At 37.6% G+C, this 19,991-nt stretch overlaps 1 protein-coding gene across 1 annotated transcript in view; it reads left to right on the plus strand.

Moving 5' to 3' along the window:
* HERC1 (HECT and RLD domain containing E3 ubiquitin protein ligase family member 1) overlaps nucleotides 1–19,991 on the plus strand; it is an 86,865-nt gene that overhangs the window by 37,614 nt on the left and 29,260 nt on the right. Inside the window, exons 26-44 of the mRNA XM_009816356.2 lie at nucleotides 38–253; nucleotides 339–459; nucleotides 1,423–1,660; nucleotides 2,677–2,870; nucleotides 4,787–4,942; nucleotides 5,176–5,282; nucleotides 5,525–5,635; nucleotides 5,717–5,893; nucleotides 6,875–7,114; nucleotides 7,320–7,403; nucleotides 8,518–9,038; nucleotides 11,098–11,873; nucleotides 12,999–13,197; nucleotides 14,184–14,344; nucleotides 15,936–16,052; nucleotides 16,227–16,458; nucleotides 17,639–17,763; nucleotides 18,040–18,260; nucleotides 19,468–19,736. Of these exons, the coding sequence (XP_009814658.2) occupies nucleotides 38–253; nucleotides 339–459; nucleotides 1,423–1,660; nucleotides 2,677–2,870; nucleotides 4,787–4,942; nucleotides 5,176–5,282; nucleotides 5,525–5,635; nucleotides 5,717–5,893; nucleotides 6,875–7,114; nucleotides 7,320–7,403; nucleotides 8,518–9,038; nucleotides 11,098–11,873; nucleotides 12,999–13,197; nucleotides 14,184–14,344; nucleotides 15,936–16,052; nucleotides 16,227–16,458; nucleotides 17,639–17,763; nucleotides 18,040–18,260; nucleotides 19,468–19,736 (4,265 nt within the window). The remainder of the gene's footprint in view (nucleotides 1–37; nucleotides 254–338; nucleotides 460–1,422; nucleotides 1,661–2,676; nucleotides 2,871–4,786; nucleotides 4,943–5,175; nucleotides 5,283–5,524; nucleotides 5,636–5,716; nucleotides 5,894–6,874; nucleotides 7,115–7,319; nucleotides 7,404–8,517; nucleotides 9,039–11,097; nucleotides 11,874–12,998; nucleotides 13,198–14,183; nucleotides 14,345–15,935; nucleotides 16,053–16,226; nucleotides 16,459–17,638; nucleotides 17,764–18,039; nucleotides 18,261–19,467; nucleotides 19,737–19,991) is intronic.

Consider the following 19,991-nt stretch of genomic DNA (forward strand, 5'->3'; position numbering starts at 1 on the left):
CTTAATACAAATGTCTTTTGCCTACCTTTATTTTTAGCTTCGTCTGGAAGCACTACATCAGATTTTAGTGCTTCTATCAGGGATGGAGGAAAAAGGCAGCGTGCCATTAATGGGAAATCGTCAGGTACCAGGATTTCAGTCATCTTCATTGCTTACTTCTGTTAGACTACAGTTCCTTGCTGGCTGCTTTGGTTTGGGCACTGTAGGACATGCAGGTGCCAAAGGAGAGAGTGTAAGATTGCATCACTACCAGGTATGTACTTGAGTAGTTTCTTCTGTTGCAATAACTGGGTGATAAAAACATATCAGTCCTTACAGTATTTATTTGTTTGACCCAGGATGGTATCAGAGCAGCTAAGAGAAGTATTCAAATTGAAATCCAGGTGGCTGTGCACAAAATTTACCAGCAATTATCTGCTACGTTAGAAAGAGCTCTGCAAGCTAATAAGCATCACATAGGTAAGTGAAAACCAGATTTGCAAATTATGTCCTCTAATATACAGTATAACAGCTTATGTGTTTAACAAAGCAGACTTTGATATTAGTGACCAGAATTCACTGAAGTATCTGTCTGACTTCTTTTCCTAAGAGAGAGAAGGTTTTTAACCTTTTTCTGTCTTAATTTTCTTCAAGTGTTAGCCCTTTTTATTTTAAGACTTCTAAGTTTTGTCAGCCTTTCTATTCCACATACCACAATCCTCCGCAGTCACCCATGTTTGGCACTTGAAAGTGATTTGTAGGTTTTCAGGGATGAGCAGTTTTCTGAAGAGATGGAAAGTCTCCAATCTTTTTTCCTTCATTCAAGTGAACTTTCTTTAAACCCAAAACCAAAGAACAGGGCATCTTGCCTGTTCGGAAGTCTTTTCTCGTGGCCTTCTATACCCAGATACTGCTGTGTGCTTCTATCCTTAAGGGATAGCTGGAACTCTACACCTCTTTCTGCCTTTGTACATGCACACACTGAGAGCTTCAGTACAGAAGAGAGTTATGAAATTTAGTTTGTTGGTAGAGCCTAATGAGCATTTTTACCTGAATTGGGTTTTTTTGTTTTGCTTACAATGAAAATGGAACTGAAAGAAATTCCTTGAGAATCAACTTGAAGTACAAGTAGAAAATGAAGTATTCCACCCAGTTATCCTTTCCCTAGAGAGAAGATTCTGGTTTGATATTTAGCCTCAGAACATCTACATCACAAACTAGATCTACATGATATTCTTCCTTGGACAACCTTGACATAGAGGTTGCATTGAGTTAAAGGGTACATCAGACAGACTACCTTGAAGTGTCTGAGAAAGAAGGCTAAGTCTTTGCTTGATAATTTGATTCATTAAATTTTATTTAAAAAATAATCTGATACTCTCTGTCTTAGTGGTCTTACTCTAAACAGCTTATTGATTAAAAACAACTTTATTTTAATCTTAGAAGCACAACAGCGTCTTCTGTTGGTAACAGTCTTTGCTCTAAGTGTACATTATCAGCCTGTTGATGTCTCCTTGGCCATTTCCACTGGTCTGCTAAATGTGCTGTCACAGTTGTGTGGCACAGACACCATGTTAGGACAACCACTGCAGTTGCTGCCCAAAACTGGGATTTCTCAGCTCAGCACAGCATTGAAAGTAGCTAGTACAAGACTACTTCAGATCCTCGCTATCACCACAGGGTAAGTATGGAATGCTCCCTTGCTTTCAGAAAACTTAATTGTCAAGCTTTTCAGCAGCCTTTAAAAATAACTTTTCTTTTGCGTTGAGCTTTCTTTAGGACAGTAAATGTTGTTCAGAAGCATATAAGTGAAGGGGGGGGGAAAGAGTAGTCACATTATTCATGAGAATGATGTACATAAGACTGATAAATATTATTAAATTGTAAGTGAGGAGTTTGGACCAGAATAGTTAGAACTTCATGGTCTGTAAACACTGCATTCTAGTATGTCCCATTTTTCTAGTTTGGCTTTGTATCTAGATCTGTTCAGTTGATATGATGAGGCTTTCTGTTGCTGTGTAAAAGTCATTTGTGTAAAAGCGACACTGATAATGTGGTAGGAGTTCTTTGGAGTAGTACACTGTGCTTATTTTCAGAATATAAAGTAATTTTATGAGGAATACAGGCCTCTGCTAGACCAGGAAACAGCATCCAAAATCCTATCAACACTTAAGTATTTAGTTTAACTCAGTAAAGGAAAAAGCAGTGGAGAAAGTATTTTCTGTTTGGAGCAAGACTATTATTTGATATTCAGTTCATGCATCTTTAAGTGTTCACACAACACATGGCATTTACCTGCCAAATCCATTATGTAAAAAAAAACCCCAAAAAAATAACCCCACACCATAAAACCCCCAAACCCACAAAAACAACACCCCGTCTTTGGAAGTTGCACTAGGATTATTTTTAATTGACTAAGTTGTTCTTTTTCCCCTAGGAATTACTGGAAATGTATCCTTTGATTGCAAAGATTGGACAGTTTTCAAGTGTCCTAAAAATAGTGTTCAAATAAGAATAATCTGCCAAGCATATGGTGGAGGATGAGGAAAAGTAACTTGCTGCAATAGAACGAATTAGAATTAGTGTTCTGTTGGGCCCAGTTGTCACTTGCACTGAGTTTATAGTTGTGTCTTTATGTCATTGTTCCTTGGATCAGCTTTCAAATACTCTTACTTTTACTTTTTTGTGTGTGTATAGAACCTATGCTGACAAACTGAGCCCAAAGGTGGTCCAGTCTTTGCTGGATTTATTATGCAGTCAGCTGAAAAACTTGTTATCACAAGCTGGTGTGATGCTTATGGCTTCCTTTGGAGAAGGGGAAGGTGAGGAAGATGAAGTAGAATCAAAAAAGGCAGATTCGAATGGGGATAATGAGAAGAGAGACTTCAGAGGTAATTATCTTGAGTCATTTCTGTTACAATATCGAAATACCTTAAAACATAATAAAAGAAACCACTGAATGCTGAGGCCCTCACCCACTCTGCTGTATTTTGATTATTGCTGGGTCGTTCTTAACTCTGTAAATTAGCTTAAATAAAGTGATCAAATAATTTTCTGCTTGGTTCAGATTTCTATGGACTTGATAGATAAATCAATTTAAAGGTAGGAGCAGGCTGAGAATAAGAAATATTCCATCTGGTTTGGAATTAGGAGGGGGAATACCTTTTTCCTTGAAAAATGAGTTATTGGTAGTAGTGTTTTTCATGAATGCGGTCATAGGAATTTAATTATCTAAATTTCAAACTGCAGATAAGTATAACTTAACTTAGGAAATCGTTGCATTTGCTTTGTATTATGCAGTTTTGCAGTCTGAGTGGATGGGAAGAGGTTGACTCTACCCTGTCATATTAAAAAATTGGCAACAAAAGATTTTCAGAAATATTAGTATCTTCACATAATTTGCAGTCCCTTAATGAGCATTTTGAATTTCTGTGGAAATTGTGTGTTTGAAGGCATTTTAATTGTAGCTTGGTTTTAAGTGTGCATATGTTTTTGGTTGTGCTTATAACTGTCTTTGCTTATAAATAATGCAATGGCTGATGAACACATAAGATAATGAATCAATTAGAAATTAGGATATAAGATCTTTCCACAAATATTTTCTTGTTAAAACTCCCTTGGAATACAAATCAGGGCTGTGAGGAAGTATAATGTTTTGTATCAGAAATCCCCATAAAACAAAAACCTACTTAGAAACCAATGGTTACGTTTTGTATTACAGGAACATTTATAAATAATTGTGTGTCAGATTTAGGTGGCAAGGTTTTGGTAGCGGGAGGGGGCTCCAGGGGTGGTTTCTGTGAGAAGAAATGGGGAGCTGGTCCCCATGTCAGACGGCAGCAGTTTCAGCCAGCTCCAAAGCAGACCCGCCCTGCCCAAAGCTGAGCCGCGCTGCTGGTGCCTCTCTGATAACCTGTTTAAGAAAGGGTAAAAAACGCTGCACAGCAGCTGTGTGAAAGAGAAGTGGGAAAAATGTGAGAGAAACAACTTCGCAGACACCAAGGTCAGTGAAGGAGGGGGACAAGGAGGAGGTGCTCCAGGCGCTGGAACGGGGATTGCCCTGCAGCCGGGGCAGAAGACGGTGGGGAAGCAGGCTGTTCCTCTGCAGCCCAGGGAGGGCCCCTGCCGGAGCAGGTGGATATGCCTTCAAGGAAGCTGCAGTTCATGCAGAGCCCATACAGGAGCACAGTTCTGGGGGGGGGGGACCCACGCTGCAGCAGTCTGTTCCTGAAGGACTGTATCCCATGGAAGAGGATCCACAGAGGAGCAGTTCTTGAAGAACTGCAGCCCATGGGAAGGACCCATTATGGATCGGGGTAGCAGAGATGAAGTGTTACGAAGGGACCACAACCCCCTCACATTACCGATCCCCCTGCTCCGCTCAGGGCGGTGGGGAGGTAGAAGAGTGAAGTCAAGCCTGGGAAGAAGGGGTGGTTTGGGGGGAAGGTGTTCTAATTTTGTCTTTGTTTCTCACTGTCCTACTCTATTTTTCATTGGCAATAAATTAAATTAATCTTCCCCAAGTTGAGTCTGTTTTGCCCGTAGTGGTAGTTGGTAACTGATCTCACTGCCCTTAGCTTGACCCATGAGCTTTTCATCTTATTTTCTCCCCTGTCTTGCTGAGGAGCAGAAGTGAGAGGGCAGCTTGGTGGGCATCTATCAGCCAGCCAAGGTTAACAGCCAGCCATCGTGTAATAACCGATCATTGTATTTTTACTTACAGAACAGTTTGTTGCCAGTAACAAGGATGGCTAATAAGGTTGTACTAATAAGGTTGTAAATTAAAACTTCTAATTTAACTTCCTAGCTGCCCTCCGAAAGCAACATGCAGCAGAATTGCACTTGGGAGACTTCCTTGTTTTCCTACGTAGAGTTGTGTCTTCAAAAGCAATTCAGTCAAAAATGGCATCTCCAAAGTGGACAGAAGTACTTCTTAACATTGCTTCTCAGAAGTGTTGCTCAGGTATGATTTTTTCAAAATGTGCTCAGTGGTTACTTGCATTTCTGTAGTGCAGTTCCTAAAAATAGGTCCTGTTAGAACATGTGTTACATAGCGAACAACTAAAACCAACTTCAGTAGATGTACACAAGTTACACTTTGGGGAACTGTGCACTGGTGGCATGCAGCTGGCATCAAAGGTGTGTGCCTGTTGCAGAAGTCACTTCCAGATTATTCACATATTGTTCCATTTTTAGGAGTTCCCTTGGTTGGCAATTTGAGGACTAGACTTCTTGCACTTCATGTACTAGAAGCTGTATTACCTGCTTGTGAATCTGGTGTGGAAGATGATCAAATGGCTCAGGTCTTTATATTTTGTTATAAGCTTTTACACCTGTTTCTTCAAAAAGTCTCATTAAACTTGAAAATGTTTCATAGGTTTGTTCAGAACCCAAATCAAGTGAAGGCTCAGTGTAGATATTTGCTTATCTAAGAGCACTAAACATTTTGACGTTTATACCTGCAAAGCAAAGTGAAACAATATAGTATTATTTCTTGTCCTCATCTTGGATTTAAAATGATCTGAATTATATTCTAATACACCAGGTTGTTGAACGATTATTCTCACTTCTGTCTGACTGCATGTGGGAGACTCCAATAGCTCAGGCTAAACATGCGATTCAAATAAAGGAGAAGGAACAAGAAATGAAGCTACAGGTAATGATGCTTTTACTTTCTCTCTTGACTGAATGCAGCTGAGTTATATTTACCACAAATATTTTGTCCTATTTCTGATAGAAGCAAGGAGAGTCTGAAGATGAAGATGAGAATCTTCCCATACAGGAAGTGTCCTTTGACCCTGAGAAGGCTCAGTGCTGCATAGTGGAGAATGGGCAGATTCTAACTCATGGAAGTGGAGGTAAAGGATATGGTTTAGCATCTACTGGAGTTACTTCGGGGTGTTACCAGTGGAAGGTAGGTTGCATAAAAGTGTATTTCTTAACTTCTCTTACTTTGTTTTGGAAATATACTCTGATTTATAAACAACAGCTACCTGTGTTTTTTGCTTTATGACACCATTCTTGAATAAGTAACATTTTGGCAGTGTTAGGTTTACAGCTGGACCCAGTGATCTTAAGGGTCTTTTCCAAACTAAATGATTCTGTCACTTTCTGATTTTCAAACCAAAGTGAAGAGTTTGTGACTGCTTTTCAGCACTGCCATTGGGGTATTTCAGTACACAGACTCTGAATACATGTTGTGTATTTGTAGAGGTGATGGTACTTGTTCCTAAGATCCACAGTCAGCACGAATGTGCATTGTCTTGCAAAAGTTACCTACTGAAATATGTAGATTTTTATTTTTTTCTTTAGAAAAACACTTCACAAAACATACTGTTGTCTTACTAAAAGGCGTATCAGCCTGTGGGACTGACAAGACCAGCTTTTAATACATCATCTGGAGTGGTATTTTTTTTAGGAATATAGATACAGACACAGTTGTAGTCCTTGTTAGTACCATCTTTGAGCATAATACTTTTACTTCTGTTTTTTTACTTGAATCTGTTTAAATCATTCAGTGCGAACATGAGGAGTAAAGATTATTTATTTCTGTAATATTACTTTTAGCACTTGTAACCCAACTTCTGGGTGTGTATGTTTTGAATCCGGAAAAAACCCTAACTTCTTTGTGTATTTATATATGGTTTTCTTAATTACTAGTAGGGTAAGTTTAAATGACTTGTTAATGACTGACCTTATACATCAAGATGTCATTTTAGATGTAGAACATGATTTTAGCTTATTAGCTTATTATTTTTTATTTATTAAAAGCTTCTGAGTAGATCAGTTAAAAGTATACATAAATATGTGTAAGGTAGATTTTCATTGCTGTATTGTGTTAAAATGTATATTCTTGACTTTTTCCTCTGTTTGTTTGTTTTGTCTTGCCTGCTAGTTCTACATTGTGAAGGAGAATCGAGGCAATGAAGGCACATGTGTAGGAGTTTCACGCTGGCCCGTACATGATTTTAACCATCGCACTACCTCAGATATGTGGCTATATAGAGCCTATAGTGGTAACCTTTATCACAATGGAGAACAAACTTTGACTCTGTCCAGCTTTACCCAAGGAGATTTTATCACATGCGTATTAGATATGGAAGCAAGGACTATTTCCTTTGGTAAAAATGGAGAGGTATTTAACATTAATTGCTTTTTTGCTGTTTTTTGCCACAGTAATTTGGCATGGATATTTTATATAAAGCTAAGCATGGTAGTTAAGACACATGGCAGTTTCAGTATTTACAAGGATTGTAATACAGGTATAACTTTGTCACATTTCATATTTTGCTTGCTAAAGTGTTCTGAGTGTGGGGTTTTTTGTTTTGTTTTTTAACTAGGAGCCAAAACTAGCTTTTGAAGATGTGGATGCAGCAGAGTTATACCCTTGCGTTATGTTCTATAGCAGTAATCCAGGAGAAAAGGTAACTTAAATGCATAGGTGTACTGGTGTTGGCTGGGGTAGTCAATGTTCTTCATAACAGCCTGTATGGTGCTATGTTTTGGATTTATGACCAAACAGTGTTGATAATGCACAGTGTTTTAGCTATTGCTGAAGAGTGTTTACACAGCATCAAGGCTTTTTCTCGGTTTCTGACTCTGTCCGACCCAGCAAGTAGGTTGGGGGTGGGCAAGAGGCTGGGAGGGAGTGCAGCCAGTCAGCTCACTTAAAGTGACCAAAGGGGTATTCCATGCGATATAACATCATGCACAGCAATAAAACTGCAGGGAAGTTTGCCAGGGGTTTCTGTTGCTCAGGGACTGTCTGGGCATCGGTCAGCTGATGGTGAGCGATTGTACTTTGCATCACTTGTTTTTCTTTGTTTTCTTTTATTTTGTCTTTGTTTTCTCTTTTATTTATGAAACTTTCTTTATCTCAACCTGTGAGTTTTCTCACTTTTTCCCTTCTGATTCTCTTCCCCATCCTGCTGGGGGTGAGGGGGTGATCAAATGGCTGTGTGGGGCTTAGCTGCCTTACAGGGTTAATCCTCAACAATAAGTCATAAGTTCATCCTTTCCCTTCCGTTCTCCTCTGTGTCAATGTTATGGATGTTGGATTTTTCGGGGGGTGGGTGTGGTGGCTAACAAGTGCTGAAAACGTCACTGATTATTCATTTTGGTTTATGATGTACGTAGCACTACATTACTTGCACAGTAGCTAGACTGTAGCATTTCATAAATTCCTATATCGTGCAATCTATTGTAAATTTAAAATGTATTTTATTATTTAGAATTGATTTACAGACTTAATGGTCTACGCACAAAATTGCATTCCCCAGAAACCAGGGAGACTGTAGTATTAGGAATTCCAGGTAGTTTTATGTGAGAAACCATGAACTGTTGTAATTTCAGCATCCTTGAGTTTGAAGGGGTGCAGGTTTTGATCATTGTTAAGGTGGATTTCCTGGGGATCCCAAGCAAAAAAAAGACAATGCTAGTAATTTTTTCTATGCAGCCAGAGACTCCTGTATTTATAAAATGAGCTTCTTCAGGTACGTTGAGAAGATAACTTTTAAACTGTTCTCTTTAAACACTTAGGTGAAAATCTGTGATATGCAGATGCGTGGTACACCAAGAGATTTGCTGCCTGGTGACCCCATCTGTAGTCCTGTTGCTGCAGTGCTGGCAGAAGCCACTATCCAGCTCATTCGTATCCTTCATCGCACAGACCGTTGGACACACTGCATCAATAAAAAAATGATGGAAAGACTGAATAAAATCAAAACCTGTCTTAAAGAAGCAGGCCAAAAGCTGAAGAAAAGTCGCTCAATTCAAAGTCGAGAAGAGAATGAGATGAGAGAGGAGAAAGAAAATAAGGAGGAGGAGAAAAGCAAACACAGTAGGCATGGCCTGGCTGACCTTTCAGAACTGCAGCTGAAGATGCTCTGTGTGGAAGTGTGGCCTGTTCTAGCAGTAATTGGTGGAGTTGATGCTGGGCTTAGGGTTGGAGGTCGATGTGTACACAAGCAAACTGGACGTCACGCCACCTTGCTTGGAGTAGTGAAGGAAGGCAGTACTTCTGCCAAGGTCCAGTGGGATGAAGCCGAGATTACTATCAGGTATAGTATGCTGATTTCCTACACTTTTCACAATCTAGTGGTATTTTGTGCCTGGAAATCTTCAGAAGTAACATACGTTATGCATTAGAATCATGCTGATCAATTATTTTAAGCTTAGACTTCAAAATTTGGCTTTCAAAAACAAACAAATATTATGAGTTAAATTTTCGTGCTATCTAATAATTAAATATCTTGTATATCAAAATAAATTTGGTAGTTTTGAATTGATGAGCATCATTAGACTTCTTAGATGTGGCCTCTAGGTTTCAGAGTTGGGAGCTTGCCAGTTTTCCTAGATTTGAAATGAGCATTGCTTGTTTTAGAATTGGTATGTATTGGCTAATTAAAACATTATTACTTGTCTTAATTTACTTACAGCTTCTTGGTTATGTTTGTAAAGAACGCGGATTTTTGCTGGGGGTTAGTGCACGCTTTGGCTGTAAATGGTGAACCTGGTTGTGAAGAGAGACCTGATTCGGTTTACCAGAGTTGAGAACAGGTGTCTCTGCTGCATTGTCATTCCCTTCTTAATGGTGGGTTGGATGATGGTATTCAAATTAATGCTGCTTCCAAGTAGTGTTTGTTCATTCTCTGACCTGCCTTAGAGAGCTAAAGGAATGAAAGGAATGCCCCTGTATTAGATGTTAACACTCCGGAGTTTTCTGCAGATGATGGTGAGAATTAGGGAGGAGGCTGGAAGGAGATACTCCTTTTTCCACCTGTCTTGCAGACGTGCCCTCAAAGGGAGGGCACTTGGAAGGAAACTCTGAAATTAAACTAGTGGCTTCTCTGGGCAATCTGGTGCTCTTTCAGGAATTGCCTGTGTTTTTGTGTGGAAAATATTTGATTCACTGAATGTCTTAAACTCCTTCTGGCTGTAGTTGAACCGTAATCTTCTGGAGAAACTGAGCAGTCATTTTTTTTGCCACCAGTTACAATTACGTTCTGAAACAGCTGAGGTCAGTTGACCTCTTAGAACTGTTGCAACATTATGCCTATTTTGTCTTTATGCAAAGGCTGTTGTCACTTTAACTAAATATATTGAAGTGCAATTGATTGTCAAATTTAGTTCCAGATATAAATTCTTTCAAGTATGCCCATGCGACAGTATAGCTTTAAAGTAAGTGAGCCCTTAAAATAATTTGAAATATTATTTGAGTGAAGTGGTACAGCGCTTGAACATAGGCAAGCTCTTGGTAATGCGTTGAATTAAGCTCAGAATGTACCTCCTTAATTAAAACCAGGGTAAAGCTTGCTGTTGCTTTTAGGTAGAAGTTTATATTATAAGGTGGGAAAACATTTTGGGATAATGAAAGGAAGATTTAGAAGTCCTTTATCTGCTGGATGTATGGAATATAGGCTGGTGAAGTTTTATCCTGCTTAGAGTGAAAATTAGTCAAGTGTAACAGTCCTAAATATTACAAAAAATTGTCACTGAGTGTAGATGGACACATAGACAGACATATATTACGTGTGTCTGTTGGGTTTTCTGACCCCTGTTTTTAAAAAGTCACTGTCCTCTCTAGGTAATCTGTCCTGACATAACCAGAGACGGAATTATCATAAGTCATCAGTTGTGTCCTCCTTGTGATGAATAGTTGAACAGGAATGTGAGGTCAATCAAAGCTTTTCCTTAATGTGAAAAAAGTTGAGGAGTGTTTTCTTTCTAAGCTTTTATGCCTATTCACAAATTTAGCTCAGGTATGATGGTAAAATTTGGCTTAAGGTAGTTTTTCTTAGTAGAAGTCTGTTGCATATTTCTGAATAATACAGCAGAAACCTCTGTCAGAACAGAATTGATAGCTTCTGTGATGCTTCTGGGTTTTAATGCTTGTTGTTTGAAAACCTGTGCATGCTTTGTTGCCTTTGCTCTGATACCATATCTCCCCATTTTCTGATCATAACCTCATTTTCCCCTGTTTACATTTAATTTTTAGAATTGGTTTGTTTATTTTATTAAATATATTTTACATCTTAATTTGCCTACATTATTTCCTGTACTTTCCTCCTGTCTCTCCCTCACTTGCTTTTTCCTGTGTCATTCTGATCTTTATTAAAGCTTCCCAACTTTTTGGTCGCCTAGTGATACCCCATTGTATAATCTGGAACCCTGCGAACCACTGCCTTTTGATGTTGCAAGATTTCGTGGACTGACAGCTACTGTGTTGCTGGATCTTACCTATCTGACTGGTATTCATGAAGATATGGGAAAGCAGAGCACCAAGAGACATGAGAAAAAACACAGACATGAATCTGAAGATAAAGGGGAAGTGGACCAGAAAACGGAGGGTGATGTGGGATCAGATATACGATTAGGACAAAGTGCTGATGATAACAAAGGACATAGCACTACAAGCTCTAAGTCAGAAAATGAAATTGCTTCCTTTTCTTTAGAACCATCAACACTAGGTATGGAATCCCAACACCAACCTGCTGAAGGAAGAAAGAAGAATCATGAACATACTCCAAGAAATCATGATATAGTGCAGTCAGAAATCAGAGCAGTACAGCTCTCTTACCTTTATCTTGGTGCTATGAAGTCACTTAGTGTTCTTCTTAGTTGTAGTAAATATGCTGAACTACTGTTAATACCAAAAGTCCTGGCAGAAAATGGTCACAACTCTGATTGTGCTAGTTCTCCAGTTGTTCATGAAGATGTTGAAATGCGTGCTGCCTTGCAGTTTCTGATGCGACACATGGTGAAACGGGCAGTCATGCGTTCACCGATTAAAAGAGCTCTAGGACTGGCAGATTTGGAACGAGCACAAGCCATGATCTACAAATTAGTGGTTCATGGGCTGCTGGAGGATCAGTTTGGTGGCAGACTTAAACAAGGTACATTTTCAAAATTATGGAAGTATAGTGCTAATTTTTTAATTATTATTATTTCTATTAATAGTAACAATGATAATACAAATAACATGATCTTGTAGTTCTGTAGTGGTTATACTTCGGAGGAATCTTAATTGGACAGAGAAAGTTTACAAATATATTTTACCATTTTGTAGGTATAATACTGATTTTTTTTTTTTTTGCCTCATCCCCAATTCCCTATTTTAATAAAAAGTTAATGCATATCAGTCAATCAGAAATATAAAAGTTTCTCATTTGTCTTTAAAAAACAAGCAGTTCTTTATATACTTGTGAGAAGGTTTTGTATGTGATGTGATTATTGTACAGTTAGTTCACTGTTGTTAAGTGTGATTGTATGCAGTCGTGTTAACAGATGATGTTGAGCATGTGTATGTTCAGGGCATAAGTAACCTGTGTTTCTGTCTGTGAAAATCTCTAAATCAGTTGGGTTTTGGTTTTGGGGTTTTGTTTTCTGTTTTTTTTTTCTGAACTATTTGGCACTGCACTAACAGAAGCTGAAGGGAAAATGTGTGTCATTCCTTTTTGTCTTAAAAATATGTGTATTACAGTCTACGACTTCAGGGAAACGACTTTAATCAGTTTAAACAATGAAAAAATATCTGAAATATTAAAGCTAATTACTGTGCTATCTGGTTCTTTACTATCTTAAGGACTTCTAAACCAACAAAAAAAACCCCTTGAAAAATCTGTTACTTACACAGCTGAGTTAAAGATAGCTTTATAGTTAATATTTCCATATCTGAGACTTCTTTACCTTTTGCCTAAGAGAATAATCCTAGCTGTTACAATCATAAATCTAAATACCATAAGATCTAACCAAGGAAATGGCTTCTGTTATCATCTGGAAAGACTTGTTTACTATTTACCTTGTATCGGTATGACAACAGCAAGAGCTGATAGACTGATTTCTTTGTATAAATCCATGAGTTGTTGGCAGAAGTATTTGTATTTGTGCATTTCTGCACACCCCTTTCTTTGGGGGGAATTTTACATAGTGATAGTTATGTTTGAAAGTTTAGCCACAGCTACTATTTTGCTCTACACAACTATATTAATGTTCCTGCAATGTCCCTTTTTCTGTTGCAGAAGTAGATCAGCAAGTAGAAGAAGGTGATCAGTCTCAGCAAGCCCAAACACCAGTTACAACCAGCCCTTCTGCTTCTAGCACGACATCTTTCATGAGCAGCTCTCTGGAGGATACTACCACTGCTACTACTCCAGTAACTGATACTGAAACAGTTCCAGCTTCAGAATCACCTGGTGTTATGCCTCTCAGTCTTCTTAGGTAAAATATCTTTATTTTCAGCATATATATGATTTTGTGGGTGTTGGGAACCAGTTGTGTGGTTTACATACAATACATGTCTTCAGCTGTCTAAGCCTTTGAAAATGTTTACGTTTGTATTTACTGTCAAGAACTGCCTCTGCAGAGGACAGAGTTTAATTCATTACTTTCCCTTGCAGGACGTGTGTTACTAGAAATAAAAATCTGCGAAGCTTTTAATATGCACTGTGTGTATATATATGTAACATCTGAATTCTTCAAGACAGGAGAAAACACCTTCATTATGTTGTCCTTCAGTTCTCATGTTTATATGAAATAGTTTAAATTAAAAATCTCTGACATTCTGTATTTTTAACAAATAGTTGCTGATTCTCAAACTACAGTAGGTCTTAGTTTGTAGGTGACATCCTGCAAGCTAAGACCTCGTTTCAACCTACCCTCACATACTGAAATGGAAGTAAGATAAAGCTAGTTTATCTGTAGAGGCTATTTGTGATGTAGAAGGATATCTGCTTTACATTGAATAGTCATATTCTAAGTTTATTAATTCTGTTGATATATCTGACCTCTGCTCTTGGAGGTTTTGCAGATAGAATTTGACAAAAGCCAGAAGAACGTCCTATTACCAGGACAGAAAGTAAAATACTCACCTGATTTATTAGTCAGGCTGAGATCTGAACAAAGTGGGGAAATGGGTAGACTGTTTACTTCTCTTTTATGTCCTAGGACAGCTCTTGGTCTATGAGGGGGTTTTTTAGGTGCATACTTGAGAATTTAACTTTCCAGGCAAAGGTGGTAGGAATGAGCTGTTCCAACACAGTTTTTATGCCCGCCCTAATATACGTATTGCGCCTTACCCTTACGAAACTCAGTTGCTTACAGCAAGTATGACTTGCCAAGTGCACTCTAATTTGATGTATTTCTTGTGTCAGACCTTTTTCAGCATAGCTCTTTTTAACATAAATGTATATTGTTCTTTTTTAAAGGCAAATGTTCTCCAGTTATCCTACTACAACTGTACTTCCAGCACGACGTGCTCAGACTCCTCCAATATCTTCTTTGCCAACATCTCCCTCAGATGAAGTTGGAAGGAGACAAAGTTTGACTTCTCCTGATTCCCAGTCTGCGAGGCCTGCCAATCGTACAGGTAAACTTGTAGTCAATATAGATAGAAATGTGGACAAGTTAGTAAATTTGCAGAAGTTCAGTGTAGTTTTTTAGGACATTGAAAACCAACAGGGTTTCTTTTGGATGCAACCTAACATACAAAGCATTGTTGAAAAACTTTCAATGACTATCTTAGGACAAAAAAGCTGTAGGTTGTCTAGCTGTAGACTTTATCAAGTAAAAGAAATGAGTTTTTAAAAGCTGTGGAATGGATTACAAACTACATGTATAAAACGAGAATGCAGTATTATTGGTAATTACTTCAAAATGTTAATCGAATTTGGGTTTGTTTCCTTGGTTGTGTGCCACTGTTCAGTGCACTAATTTTCTAGCTTTTATTAGATCATATACCATGCAGAAAACAAGAACTGGTGTTATTTTATGATACATATGCCAGTATAGCTCCTTCCAATTAATCTTGTTTAATGAGATAGAAAGGGCTGTCCAACTGGGCTCCTCACGCTGGTGTCTGGAGTCATGTGAAGGTAATGGGAGGCTTCTGTTCATAGAAGTTTTATTACTGCCTGCACTGTATTACTCAAAACAGAAACTTGCTCTATTCCAGCTTACATACAGAATGGAATAGCTAGGAGGCTAAGCAAATCATTGCGTGAGAATCTTGAGCTTCTAAAGAGCACAAATGAGTATTGCGATGCAAAGGAGATAATACCAAAAAGAATAATGCAGGTCCATATGTATGTGTTTTGTATTAAATGAATAGAAGAGACTGAGTTAAAGTATATTCTCCAGATTTTACACTCAGTGCTGAGAAACAAAGTCCATGCTTTAAAATTCCTTTTTATTCTTGCTCTTCTATCCATGCTATTAGTTGGGTCTTTTAGCTGTTTCATTTGTTGCATAGCAACTTGTCTGCTCAGTTTCACATCGTCTTTTCTTTTTTTTTTTTTTTTTTTTTTTTTTTGAAGAGGTGACTTGCTTCTAGTCATGATACTGTCTTTACAACAGTGTTTGTTAGTATATTGTTGATGCCTTCATTGATCAGACCTCACTTTTACGGCAAATGATAAGGAAACTGTGGGTTTTGGGCAGTAACTGACCTTTTTAGAGTCCCTTGAAAGACTCTTTGGACAGAAATATAGCCATCGTCTGTAAAGGGATTTTTCACATATCTGTCACTAGCTTAGTTGAGGTGTCTTTCTGTGCCTTAAGACAAATGGGTATTGATGTGATCTCATAACATTTGGGAATCTAGATGACTTGGACAAGGCTATCTTTATCTAGTCTACCTAAATGTAAATCAAGTAGATAATTTGATAGAGTTTTAAAAGGAAATAAACCTCTTAGAAATATCTTAAAAGAAATAGTTCTTTAAATATCATTAGTGTCTTAATTGATTAAACAGAGGCTTACATAATTTGTATATTGCCAATAAGAATGAACACCATCTGGTTTCATTACAGAAAGTATCTTTCTTTGTGGAAAGTAGTAGAGAGGCAAGATGTTAAGGGCAATTACTCCTTTATTTGAAGCTAATATATCAAAGTAAGGTCTAGCAAAGTAACACTAAAGAAAGATTTATGCACTTTACATTTAATGTTTTCTGTCTTAAGCTTTGTCTGATCCAAGCAGCCGACTTTCAACATCGCCGCCTCCTCCTGCCATTGCTGTTCCATTGTTAGAAATGGGGTTCTCCCTCAGGCAAATTGCAAAAGCTATGGAAGCTACAGGTAATCTATAACTGTAATATCCATTTAAACTGAAAAACTAGATAAATATGAAACACTTTTTTCCAATGGAATACTTAATTTTTAAGTTCTATAACCATTTTGGGGGAAAAATTTGAGGTTTTTTCACCATCAATGATATAATAAAATTCTAAAGTGTTATTTTCCTGCTTTCAGGTGCCAGAGGAGAAGCAGATGCACAGAATATCACAGTGCTGGCCATGTGGATGATAGAGCACCCTGGAAACGAAGATGATGAAGAGCCCCAGCCAGAAGGGACTGCAGATTCTCGACATGGGACAATAGTCTCTGGAAGTGGTGGAAAATCTGGTGATCATTGTTATTTACAGTCACCAGGTGATATCCCTTCTGCTGATGCCACTGAAATGGAGGAAGGCTTTAGTGAAAGGTAAAATGTAGTTTTCTTCTAACTGTTTGTAATCTGTTGCCAAAACTGAAAATCTCACAAGTTCATTCTTGCTGACAGAACATTACTTTGTAATGCCACTTTTGTATTTTGTTACCACATGAGTAAAAGCAAAGATGTAGTTAAATTAGGTGTGCATGGTATATGTAGTTTCCAATACTGTTTGTGCACAGAACTGGGGAAGAATGTAACTGAGCATCCTTCCTTCAAAATAAAAAGAGGAAGGAGGAATGAAAAAAATGAGGGCATATAGCTTACATTTTACCTAAAAGACCTAGTAATAAAGCCAAATTTCATTGGAGTTTGGTGGGGTTTTTTCGGTGTATTCATGAACAGGTATTTGTCTACATTTTTCTTTTTAAATGAATTCTTGGTTTGTCCAGAGAGGATGAAACTGAATTGAAGTTTATGTTCTCAGTCACCTTCACAACCTTAGATCTAAGCTATCTATTAAACAAGGAGGAAAGGTGGTTGTTTTTCTTTTGTTTTTAATCCTAAAAGTAGTGGTTATATTTTTTAAAAGACGCCTATTAGGAATCATACCAGCTTTTTTGTTAATAGGGAGGATGACAATTACAACATGTATTTTGAGAACGCTTTTGTTCAGATTCCTTGATCCTCCTGAGATACTAATTTTTAAGTTTTCCTCAATTACTTTGTCCCAGGTAAACTGTCATTTCATAGAGAACTCGCAGATTTCAGTTGGGAGAAATAAACTAAGCAACAAGTGTTACTGAGTAAATTTATGTTTTGCAGAAGATTTTGGGCAAAAGGGGGAATGACTGAGGCAGCAACAACAGAAATGTTGATTTTATTTCTTTTAAAAAGGAGAAGAAACCTAGTTCGAGCTGTAGTTAACATTGACAGCATAAAATGAGTGCTCTCCCGAAATTTCTGCAATGCTTAGGCACCATGGAGGCATCGCATAGGTGTTGACATTGCTGCAAGTAATTTGTTTGAGGTAAATCTCACAGTCAAAAAGACAGCAAGTATGTGCTGTAGTGGAACTGAAAATTCTTGAATTCCCAATTCCCTTTTTTTCATTCTGTGAAAGAAAAAAAAAAAAAGCCAATAAATACGATCTTAGTATTTTTTTCTTACTTACTGTTTGTGGCTGTTTAAAACTTGGTTTTATTTACCTGTAAATTACAAATTCTTGTAGTCCTGATAATATGGATCATGTGGATAATGCAGCTTCTGCAAGTGGACCTCCTTCTAGAAGTCGGTCAGCTGTAACAAGAAGACATAAATTTGATTTAGCTGCCCGAACATTGCTAGCGCGTGCTGGTAAGTACACTGAAAGACTTCCAAGGTCTTTGCTTATCCAGTGAATGAAGAGGAGGGGGATTCGTACTTAGTATGAAAGTTACAAAACTCTCCTTCACATATGTGTATCAGTGTATATTTAACTCAAGTGTTTTATGTGGTAAAAAGTAGATTGTGTTTAGCAGAAGAGTTAAAAACAAAGAAAAAGGAAGTTGAAAGTACAGTCATCTTTATTATATGCAAAATAAAAGTACTACTTTCCTTTTTTTTTTTTTCTTTCTTCTTTTTCCACTTGAGCGGGATTATACCGCTCTGTACAGGCCCACAGGAATCAGAGTCGAAGAGAAGGGATATCTTTGCAGCAAGATCCGGGGGCACTTTATGACTTCAACTTGGATGAGGAGTTGGAAATTGACCTGGACGATGAAGCAATGGAAGCTATGTTTGGGCAGGACCTGGCTAGTGATAATGATATTCTGGGAATGTGGATCCCAGAGGTATTGGATTGGCCTACCTGGGTGTGTGTGACTGCAGCGGGGGCTGCTTTAACTTACTGCTTTTTGCATGTTCGTATTTTTAAATTGGAAGTAACACGCATATGCTTATAGCCTGTGTGAAAATATCTTACTAAATGCCAGCAATGCTTAAAATGTTCTTTATTCTGTAGCTTCACTTTTAGAATAAGAACAGTGCTTTCTTGTGTTTCTTGCTCTGCACTTCTATGTGTACATGAAAAGATGAGAACAGAACTAGTATAGTTGTCGTTTTGATGATATCACTTAGAAATCAAGTAGGTGTTCCAGATTGCTCAGCTGTGTGGGATAACAAACACAGTTGTAAATGTTTGTTCTATTTAAAATAATAATAGTAATATCATCTGATTTGTAGCAATATAATTTGCATTTAAATCAGTTTTTTCTCAATTTAGTCATGTCATGTATTTCATTTTCTGGGAAGGGTATGGTGACAATCCTCACTCAGTTGTTGTATAGCCAACTAAAAATACGTTTGAGGTGGAAAAGAAATATGATAACAGCAGCTTGTTAAACTTTGGATTATCCATGTCAAATTAGGCAAGCAACCCACAAGTTTAAGCTTTTGTCTCCTAATTACGATGTTACCTGACTCTGATATGGAAGCAAGTTTCAGGATGCATATTGAATTTTTCAAAGAGCTTGTTTCATTGGGATATTATGATGAGGTTACTGACTTAGGACAGAAATGTAATTATAGAAAAATGAACTTAATATTCAGACAAAACCTCGGAATTTATTGACACAAATGATAATTATTGTTGCTCACTAAATGTAAAGTCCGATTGTCTGAAATAAAAGGATTCTTTTTTTCTTCGTTGGATCTGGTCTCAGTGAAGTTCTGAAGAGAACCAGATAACTTAAAGACAGCATTGAATGTGAACTAGCAGAGTTATGTGTGAAAAGTTATACTGTCAAGAATTTTGAGTCAGATCTGAAATGAAGTAGGAAAATCTCATCCTCTGAAACTTGTACTTCTGCATGTTTTTCCTGTTCTGAGACGGTTTGCTCTTCATTATGTCATAAATTGTCTATTTCTGCTTTGCTTTTGTGCAAGTTAACTATGTAAATATCACTCTGTGTGTGTAACAGAAATGGGCAGGAACATCCACCTAAGAATATTGGCATATTTTATATCTAATATGAAGATATTTATTCTGTACAAATAACATGTGCAAATCTTACTATGCAGCATGTTTGTGAATCTGAAGACAGAGAAGAAGTAGTGGTTTGTGAACTGTGTGAATCCAGTGTTGTCAGCTTCAATCAACACATGAAAAGAAACCACCCAGGCTGTGGTCGTAGTGCAAATCGCCAGGGCTATCGTAGCAATGGTTCTTACGTAGATGGATGGTTTGGTGGTGAATGTGGAAGCGGAAATCCTTACTATTTATTGTGCGGCATCTGCAGAGAGAAATACTTAGCCCTGAAGAGTAAATCTAAAACATCAACTTCTGAAAGGTACAGAAATACAAGATAGTGGAATACTCTGTGTAAAGAAAGGAAACAACTTAAAAATGTTCACTAGCATCAGCATTTTAAGAATTTAATTGAAGAAATCAAAATTCCTAGCAGTATTTGTCTGTCTTTATTTTAACAGAGGCTTAAAATCATTCTCTGTATTCAACAAAGGCATATTTAGAAAAAAGGTTGTCTTGATATTTCTATTTTTTAAATGAAAACCAAGGAATTATTTCTTGGCATGTTGCCTACTCT

This window comes from Gavia stellata, chromosome 13 (genome assembly GCF_030936135.1).
Source record: "Gavia stellata isolate bGavSte3 chromosome 13, bGavSte3.hap2, whole genome shotgun sequence".
Classification (NCBI taxonomy): Eukaryota; Metazoa; Chordata; class Aves; order Gaviiformes; family Gaviidae; genus Gavia; species Gavia stellata.